Raw genomic sequence first — 9,918 nt, 5'->3', positions numbered from 1 at the left:
CACGTAAATTGACTAAAGGCTATTTCAACAAATAGCTATACCCTACAGAGGACAGCCTATTGAAAGCTTGAAGCAATCCGAGCCGTTAATATAAAGGGACGAGCCTAAACGAAGACATGTTCCTTTTAAATCAATGTTTACATTGATTCTACTTCCTGGTTTTGTTTTACCATAAAACACCGATGAATTTTTTTTTAAACAATAACATCCGGTCTGTGGATCTAAGTTCAAATATGGCTACCATAGCATATATAAAATACAAAGTATGGTGACTATTCGGTATGTCTAATGTAACCTTATTTTGTTTTCTTTAGCGATTTTGTTACACACAATAATAAAAAAATATCTTGTTCAGCTAAATCTGTCTTTTAGCATTCATTTCCGTTTACTTCCTGTGTATTTCACGTTCTAAGCATGCATAGTTAAATATTGAGGTTGACAATCTTTTAATATTAAACTTACACATAGTGTTTTATTTAAATCAGGGTCCATGGACCAACTTCAAGCTCGGCCTGACTCTAACGTTTTAATAGCAAGCTTTTATGTAATAATGCACTAAAGAGAAAATAAAGAGCAGACTACTATTTAAATAACTATAAAGAAAAGGATGGGTCACTTTAGGGTGCCCTTTCAAAACGGCACGGGACAAATCGACTCCCGACATATTGGCACCAGACAAATGAGTGGCATGACCATTTTCTCTACCTCCACTACCACTATAACCTCTTTTAAATGTCTGAATGAAATTGTTTTTCATAAACCAACATCAATTCACAAAGAAATCGAGCCCTTAACAGCTAAATTCCATCTATTCTAAAGTTTTGATATGTTTAATTTACAACAGTAAAGATCTGTTGCTTAAAAGCGAGCACAGAAGTGTAAATTATGATAAATATGATGTTTACAGGATAACGGCATTTTGTTTTGAAAACTCTACAAGCATACTGCAGGTAGGAATGTACAGCGTGGACCCCTCTCCCCACACACTGAGTTGGAACAGCCTTTAACCAACTCATTTATGGAAGTCATAGATACTAGTTCTTATAATAGATAAACTATTAGAAAAAAGGCCTGCCGAACAAGAGATGCATACGTTGTATTACTTAAGAGTGTTGGATAAGCTAACTCTAGTAAAGAATATTGATGAAGGGGTCCCATTGGCAGGTGTCATATTCAATGAAACCTTTTTTGCCGGGAGACTTAGTCTCTACAGAAACCGTCTTGTCAGTGGTCCTTTTGTCGGGAGTTAAATTGACAAGAGCCTATTTGTCGTTAGCCAAAATGACGGGAGCCTATTTGTCGGGAGTCGTAATAACGGGGGCCGCTTTGTGGAGAAACTAAATGGCGGGAGCCTATTTGCCGGGAGTCGTAATGACGGGGGCCATTTTATCGAGAAACTAAATGACGGGAGCCTATTTGTCGGTAGCCTAAATGAAGGGAGCCTATTTGTCAGGAGCCTATATGACGGGGCCCATATGTCGCTGGCCATTTTGACGGGGTCAATTTGACCGGGCTCTTATGTCGGTGTCGTTTTGACGGGGCCGTTTTGTCATTTGCCTTTTTGACGCCGCACGTCACTTTAGTATCTATTGGATACCTTTACTAACATTTAGGAAGAGACCCACGCTTTTCTTTATAGTTATTTAAATAGTAGTCTATAATTTATATTCTCCTTTTTACAAGCTTTTATTTAACTCACTTCCTCTGTCAGTCGTCAGTCGTCAGGCACTTCTACTTGACAGATACGGTTTGTAGTTGGTACATGGGTCAAGACATGAAGACAATGCAACACGACATTAAATTTGACTTAATTGGTTGCCTAATTAATTTTCTATGAATTCATTAAAATTTTGTCCAAATTGGTAGGCTGTCTCATCAAACTATTCTGCGCTATTATAAATTTCGCTTGGGCGTTTCGATCTAGACAGATAGACTGACGAAGAAGTGAGTTAAATAAAAGCTTGTAAAATGTAATATTTTAAATATGTTTACATTTTTTTGTTATCTTAATTAATATCTTAGTTAGGTCTTACTATATCGCTACCACCTTTTAACTACTGTGCTTTAGCTGCTAGCAATGACAAATCCGTCTAAATATGAAGCATACAGAAAAACCAACAATTTATAATTTCCCATAGTTTAAAGTGAGCGATAACTCTGATAATATAAGGCGTGGGCCTAATATATTACCCAAATAACTACAAATAATAACTAAATAAATGCAAACATCTTAAGTAGGACTATTGCATACTATTTTATTTATCTTACACAAACTATTAAATCTCTGTTCTAAATATTGCAATGAATCATAGATTTAAACTATTCTACCAGAGAGCTCGTGACAGTCAATCTAAAATATATTTCTTTAAAAACCAGTAACAAAAGGGTCTTGCAATTTTTAGCGATATACAATTGAAAATATGAAATATTAAATACTTTAAAAACGTGTGCATACAATAAATGTAAATATATGATGTTGGAAATAAATAACAGGAGCAAGTGCCAATAGAACTATAATTTACAGGAAAGCTGATCTATCAATGTGTTACAGTCTAGTCCCTAATATTAAAACCACTATTTGAAAAGCATAAAATCTATTTGGTTATCACAATGTAGTCACTAAGTACACTAAGTATTTTATTGATTGTAAAAAGTCTTATTAACACTTAATTTAGCTAAAAAATATAGTTGATGTCTAGTTGGTAAATTGTTAAGTTTTGTATCATTTGTGTTCTGTTACAGTCGAGATTTCTCACTATGTTTTATTATAGGAAATAATTTCAACTATAATGTATTCATTATAATGCATGACATTTTAAAATACAAAAGGTTTTTTAAAAATCTTTTAAATATAATATAACTATTTGATTCCCTTCTAAATTTGATATGTACAACTAAAACTTTTATACCACTGTTTTAATGTATTGTATATTTTAACTTTCATAAAAGATAGCTAAAACAATTTCAGATTTGTATTTTTTTACAAAACATCCAACACTAATTTATTATTTCCTTTATCAGGCAAGCTGTTGGCATAAACAGAATGATCAGGTTCATGTTCTGTTGTTTTATTCTTATTTAGGAGTTCAGCATCATAGAGATCTTTGCTATACAGTTCCAAAATCTGGTACACTGTTTTGTATTGGTCCTGGAAAAATAAAAAAAAAAATCTTTATGGTCACTCCTCCTATAAAATTAGTTTTTTTTTCAAAATAAGATTTTAATGAACTAGTATTTAATATTCAAATCAATTTCACATTCAGTGAAGACCGAAACCTACCAGTGTTGAGATGACTTGAGGTCTTATAGACTTGATGGCACCAACAACCAGTGGAACTGTAACCATGCCGTCATGATCCATACGATCCAATAGTAAAGTTAATATGCAGGCTAATCCACTAAACGTCGCTCCGTTTCTGATATATATATATATATATATATATATATATATATATATATATATATATATATATACATACATATATATAAAACCAAAGGGGCGTATTCAATTGTAAATATTAATTGTAAATATTAATTTCTGCATTTCCACACACTGCATTGGGTTTTTGTCTTTTAATTTTAATCTCAGTATATTATGATTTTTACTTTCCAGTTCAATGATGCAGTATGTTAGCTATTACATGGTCCATTATACTAAGTTATTGTTTATGATCATCAACACAATGAAAACTTACTTGCACATGTACAACAATGTACCATCATTGGGCTGGTTCAAATTTCTTACACGGTTAATAAACTGCAACATTATCTCTGGATGATAACTTTTATCGCTGAGTGTAAGATGTGTAGCATTTAAACTTTCTGCCTGTTAATTATATTTATGTATAAGAATAAAATAATAATGATGTTCTTTATATGTATAAAAAAACAAGACAATTTAATTTTTAAGAAAAGCAATTGTTTTTAACATAGAACAATCAAAGTCAATACCTTTTGAGATGACGAGGACAAAGTTTTCATTTGTAATTGTTTTTCATTCCAATCTTTTTCTTCTTTTACTGATATGACACCAACTTCAAATGGTGGGGAACTGAGAGTTTCTGTTGTTACTGTTGGTAGATATCTACCTACAGACTAAACAGAATATATATGTTTGCAATATTACATGAACTGTAGATATTAGAATATATTCTGCAATACTTATGAACTAAAGCTGCGTATCAAAAGGTTTCCACCTTTTTTTTTCTAAAATATAGCAAAATTGATTGTGAAATCAAACATAAAATCCTTATAGGTATATCTTTGTGGTCACACTAAGAGAAATGACTTGCCTTATCACTGTAATCCAACTCAAATGTGACAATAACTGAGACTTTGTATTGGGTAACCAGTCTCCAAAAGTCTACAACAGTTTCAGCCATGGGTAGTTGGGTGATAATTTGATTGGTATTTTGTTTAAAACTCTAGAAAATTTGATGACATGAGTGAGATTTTTAAATGGGGGAAAGCATATTCATAAGCCATAATGTTAACCATACACCTATTTTAAACCAAGTGGGGAGTTTAGCCTACTGAAAAAATGGTAGTTTGAATGTTTTTAGTGAAAATGTCTTAGATTGATTGCTAAGCTCACCAGATGACGCGGAGATTTATGACAATGATTTAAAAGGTAGCATATATTTACACTTTTAATTACATAAGAGACATTTTTTAACAATACAGTGAAGTCTTTGGGATATACTAGAAAAAGAAATTTAAAAAATCCATTGTCAATCTGACCGTTAACTGTTTTAGGGTTCAATTGTTTTATTTGTAAATTACCGGGACTAGAACAGCGTTGATGTAGTCACTCGAATCTTTGTTGTCACAGTTTAATTTAGCTCTGTGCTGTATTTCTAGAGGGAAATACAAAAACTGTTAATTGGACACATTTAATAATTTTTGTGATTTTTTTTCATGCAATTTACATTTTTCATAACACATCACTTGTAGTATTTTAACACACTAAAAAAAAAATTAAACATACATTGTATGAAATGTATGGACTCTTTCTAATAATAAAATATTTAAATTTTAAAATTGCTATAATAATATGTCAGGGAATTCTTATAAAACAAGTAGAAATTTGGAGTATCATGTAATTGTTATCTTAAACATGGAATAGTAACATCATCACCTTAACCTCAAAACAACTGAGAGAGAAATATTATTTGAACTAACTTGGCATGATTGATGGAAATCTGTTCTTTAGATCATGTGCTACATCTAGATTATTCTGATAAATGCTCTGAGCATAATTCTCTTCCAGTTCCTCTTCTGTAGTTTCATTCTTTTGTAAAACGTCCACAACAGTGCACAAATCCTGGGGAACATAACAAACAACTAATTGTTTTTTATAATGTATAGCCAACAAATATCAAATATAACTGATAATTATTGATTATGAAAATATTAATTAAAAGGAAGAAAGGCTTTGACTCTTTTTTCTATAACTGCTGTTGTATACATTATTGATTTTTAGAATGTTCTTGATTGTTAGATACTTAATTTAATGTCAAAGTAAAATTTAAAAAGGTTAATACATCTAAACTATGTCTAGGAAAGAAAAAGTGAAATTACTGAACAAAAAGGCAGTGATAAATTATTTTCTATAATTCATGTTAAAATTTTAAAGTTATTCGACATCTTTTCTATTGGTAGAAGATAATTAAACACTGTCTTTTGCCAAATTAATTTTACTTAGTAGATCTAAATGCTTTAAAATAATTACCTTAAACTCTTTTGATAATCTGCTTTGTCCTGTAATTGTATTCCAGTTCATCTTTTCAATGGTGCCTGCTGTGTTTTTGTTTGATATTGTTTTATCCAAACACATCAGTGCAGCAGCTAATGCTTTATGAAGAAATTCGTATTGTTCCTGGGGGAAAAATGAAATAATAAATTTATACAAAGTTTACTCGATACAATAATTATAAATATTTCTACAGATAAAATATTCTGAAATCGTGGTTTCTTACAGAGGTTTGAATCATTAAAATCCGATCTTCTCTGAGTTTTTTCAATGTTTTAAAGCAATCAATTTTTCCAGTGTCTACCGCTTGTTGTATTGAGTTTCGTAAGGCAATGAATGTACCTGTCCTACCAACACCTGCACTATATAAGTTAATTAAAATTAGTCTTTCGAGGAATGTAATAAACAACTGTAATAGTTATACTTACAAAACACATAAAGTCAATTTAAAATGTCTACTTTTAAAAGAAATTGATTTAAACTTTTTTTTTCATTTCTTGTAATGTTGATTCATTTACAAATTTCCCTTCTAGACCCATGTCATTTTGTTGTTAGTTAACTCACCTACAGTGAACAAGGATTGGTCTATTCGAATTTCGTGCAGAAACTTTTTGCTTAAAATCTACAAGACTCCATGGAGTTGTTGGCACACCTTTGTCTGGCCATGAGGTGAAATGGAAATGTGTCACATACTGGGCTGGTTTGGTTTTCTGTGCCGTTATAATTATACAAAGGTATGACAAAATATATTTTCATTATTTGGGCGTTGTTCTTTGTTCGAGAATGTAATGATATATTCAGCTAATTGTATGATACTAGTAACAAAATGTGAAGCCACTTCAAAAACGTATACGTTTTCGTTCACATTTTATTCTGACATAAGCTAGACTATTTTTTGATTTATTTTGTAAAACTTTTAAACATATTAATACTGCTACTGAATAACTGGTGTATATTTTTTATAAGGCTTAAACTATTGCATAGTATTTAACTCAATTAATACCTCTACCTACTACCACTAATTAAATAATAAATTATACATTTAACGTGATATAGAAAGTACAGAAAAAAGATGGCTACTTTTACAAACTTCAGCTTTCTAATGGTGTAGTCAGCAAAACCCTCAGTAGACAGAAGAATGACCGTTATATCTCCAAATGTACAGTCCCCTTCTTCAGGCCAGTAGCGCTCACACTTCAACTGTCAAAATAACCACAGGGCTTATACTTTTCTATTAGCACGATGTTTACTCATTTAAAAATAGCTACACCACAATTACAATTCTGTCTCACCTTTCCTTCTTCAACCAAGTTTGTCAACATGACAACTTTTTCAACCTTTTGTTCCCATATCATTCTTATAAAATCATTTAAAATCACGGAGCTTGGACCTTTAATACAAGCAGGTAATACACAAGTTAATTTTTTTCAATACGAATAATTTATTTGCTATCTTTAACAAAATTTCGGCTATATTTGATTTTATAAAATAAAACATGTAATCATATTCAACAAATGAAGGGTTTACCTTGTGATGCAATGAATTTCTCCTTATTCTGGTAACCCTGAAAAAAAGGTGCAAAGTTTAAAACAAAAAGGTTATATGGTATTGTAATTCAATGTATTTCAAACTGAAATGTCCTTATTTCATACAGAAATATTACTTACATCAATGTAAGAAGCGTTGATGTAATCTCCTTCCTTCTTGTCTGTGTTGATTTCAAGATGAACACGTGAATGGTCATCTGTAATGACGGTTTTATAATATAGTGTGCACTATATGAAATAATTTGTTTAACTTTATAGCTTACAAGTTATAACTAGTTATATACCACATTTTAAACCCAGTGTCTACCCTTATTACCGCTTCATCTAACACCAGCCCTGACAAGAACAAACTATGAAACAATTCGTTAGGTCTACAACAAAATGTGTCTAACTTATATAAAGATTATGAACATCACATAATGGCTTTATAAAACATTGTTTAAACATGTTAAAACAATACTAACACGCGCAAATATTTTTGTATCTGTTCTTTGGTTTGTTTTCACTTTTCATGGCAACATCAGTGGTGACGTTCTGTTGCACTGGTATGTTCTGGGGAGTAAACAAAGTTATAGTCTAGGTTTTAAATGTAGTATACCATGACACGTCGTGTCGAGTGTAGTATATCAACATTTTAAATGCAATGATCAACTCACCCCAAACTGTTCAACAAAGAAAACTTTATCGTGGCTGATGAGGAAAGTATTTAAATCTGTAACTGCTATAGAGGTGCTGCTGGTCTCAAGTTCGTGTACGTCGTTGTAGTAGACTCGGTCACCAGGCGAGTCTTTGGTCAAATAGTACAATATTAAATAGAATTTTTTCACGAATGTTAATAAGCTAATATGTAACAAAACCAAATACCATTAAACTACCCCTTAATAATACGGCGGTGAAATTTCTTATGCACAAGGGCCGATAAACTGGGTCTTTTCGTTTTAGTGTGGGGGCTGGCAAAATTAATTAATTACACCCGGCCTAATTATAACGATGCCCTCGAGTGTGTAATTTATTGCTTTGGACATTAAATGCTGGGTATTTTCTACACTGCATGCAATATTAGAATTATATAGTCTAGTTTGGACTAGAACGAATTTTAAGGTAAGAAATTTGTAGGCTATATAGCTTTACCTTGTTCTAATACTTTTGATGACGCAAAGGAGGTTCTATCTAGAATATCGTCACTGCTTGATGCATCTAGGCCTAAATCCTTTGGCGTTTTCTTTCTGTGTTAGGAAAAATAAATATAAATTTCAAACAGACTTTGGGTAAACCTACTAGCATATAGCTGTTTGATCTAATATGGTATTACAAATTGTGGAATAATTATACTTTGATTAATTTTATGAACATACCAAAAATTGTGAAAATTTACCTTACCAGCCAATGCTAATTTTAACAAAAAGAATAAAAGGGAAAAACCGATAACCAGTTTTATCCCAAGTATTGGAACGAACTATTTGAAGAATGCAGGTATCATTAGCCAAGTAGCAATAAACGGCACATTATCAATTATCACAGCTCATAAAAGTCTTATGAAAACATCCGGTTTACCTGCAATACCAAACAGCAATGATAACAACGAGGGTACCGATAACTACCCCACATACAACAGGTACAACTATAGCCACGACAGGAACATCGCCATCTGTTGGATCGTGTTGGGCTACAGCAACAGTTTTGTTGGTGCACACATCTCCATCCATCTGTCCCATACATCCATGTAGACATACACCAGTTTCAGCATCACATAGGGCTGTTATGTTGGAGGGTTGACAGTACTGGTTGCAGGGATGGCTGCAGTTAAAGCCCCAAGTGTTGTTCTCACAGGCTAGTAAATGTTGACAGATTATTATTTTACAATTACATTAATGTCATAAATATGGGTTTTCTGTCCATGACAATGGACGAAAACGTCTTTGCTCAGGAGAATTCCATTGTATATTCGATTACGCTTCTTAGCGCAGTGCATTGTATTAAATCTATGCATAATATGTTTTAGCATTCTGTTCATGCCAATTAGGAAAATACTATATTATTTAAGCAAAATATTTGGCAATATGTAAAATATCAATAATACAAAACTTATATGATGCATATTTAGCCACATAAACACACTTACGCCGATCACAAAAATCCCCCTCACTGCCAGCATCACAAGACAAACAATGACCATTGACAGGATGACATAGGCTGTTGGTACAGTTGGGACTACATTTTTGTGAGCAATTGGTGCCGTAATACGTCTCATGGCAAGCTGTTGAATATTATTTTTTAGTGTTACAATATAAACATAGATACATATTATATATATATATATATATATATATAAAGAGAGAGTAGAGAGAGAGAGACTCATTGCAAAGCTGTTGTGAAAATGGGGTTAGTGCAACCTAAAGGCAAGCTACGGGTCTTTTAATGTCACGATGCGGCTCTCCAGCTCCTTGCAAACATATTAATAGTTATATTATTTCATTTTCAAAACTATTAACAAATATTATACTGTAAAGAAACACAAATTTAAACATAATAAGAACACCCTTCAGAGAAGAGTTAGAATAGGTGGAGTAGCGAGTACACGGACAGCTGACAACCGCTTGGGCACAAGGCACAGCCTTA

The 9,918-nt window shown here is 32.2% G+C and overlaps 1 protein-coding gene across 1 annotated transcript in view; it reads right to left on the bottom strand.

Moving 5' to 3' along the window:
* Positions 1-2,235: 2,235 nt before the first annotated feature.
* Positions 2,236-9,918, bottom strand: part of LOC131949133 (receptor-type tyrosine-protein phosphatase epsilon) — a 50,584-nt gene continuing 42,901 nt past the window's right edge. The window contains exons 11-29 of the mRNA XM_059310905.1: positions 9,422-9,556; positions 8,854-9,130; positions 8,431-8,525; positions 7,956-8,086; positions 7,764-7,851; positions 7,420-7,496; positions 7,280-7,316; positions 7,045-7,142; positions 6,833-6,952; positions 6,317-6,462; positions 5,979-6,114; positions 5,732-5,878; positions 5,182-5,323; positions 4,783-4,856; positions 4,293-4,424; positions 3,952-4,095; positions 3,696-3,826; positions 3,281-3,416; positions 2,236-3,148 (exon numbers count right to left, since the gene is read on the bottom strand). Coding sequence (XP_059166888.1) covers positions 2,981-3,148; positions 3,281-3,416; positions 3,696-3,826; positions 3,952-4,095; positions 4,293-4,424; positions 4,783-4,856; positions 5,182-5,323; positions 5,732-5,878; positions 5,979-6,114; positions 6,317-6,462; positions 6,833-6,952; positions 7,045-7,142; positions 7,280-7,316; positions 7,420-7,496; positions 7,764-7,851; positions 7,956-8,086; positions 8,431-8,525; positions 8,854-9,130; positions 9,422-9,556 — 2,414 coding nt within the window. The 3' untranslated portion in view covers positions 2,236-2,980. The remainder of the gene's footprint in view (positions 3,149-3,280; positions 3,417-3,695; positions 3,827-3,951; positions 4,096-4,292; positions 4,425-4,782; positions 4,857-5,181; positions 5,324-5,731; positions 5,879-5,978; positions 6,115-6,316; positions 6,463-6,832; positions 6,953-7,044; positions 7,143-7,279; positions 7,317-7,419; positions 7,497-7,763; positions 7,852-7,955; positions 8,087-8,430; positions 8,526-8,853; positions 9,131-9,421; positions 9,557-9,918) is intronic.

The sequence above is a fragment of the Physella acuta genome, unplaced genomic scaffold (assembly GCF_028476545.2).
Source record: "Physella acuta isolate Inbredline_101_S28 unplaced genomic scaffold, ASM2847654v3 ptg000061l, whole genome shotgun sequence".
In the NCBI taxonomy this organism is placed as follows: Eukaryota; Metazoa; Mollusca; class Gastropoda; family Physidae; genus Physella; species Physella acuta.
This window is presented reverse-complemented; position numbering and strand designations above follow the sequence as displayed.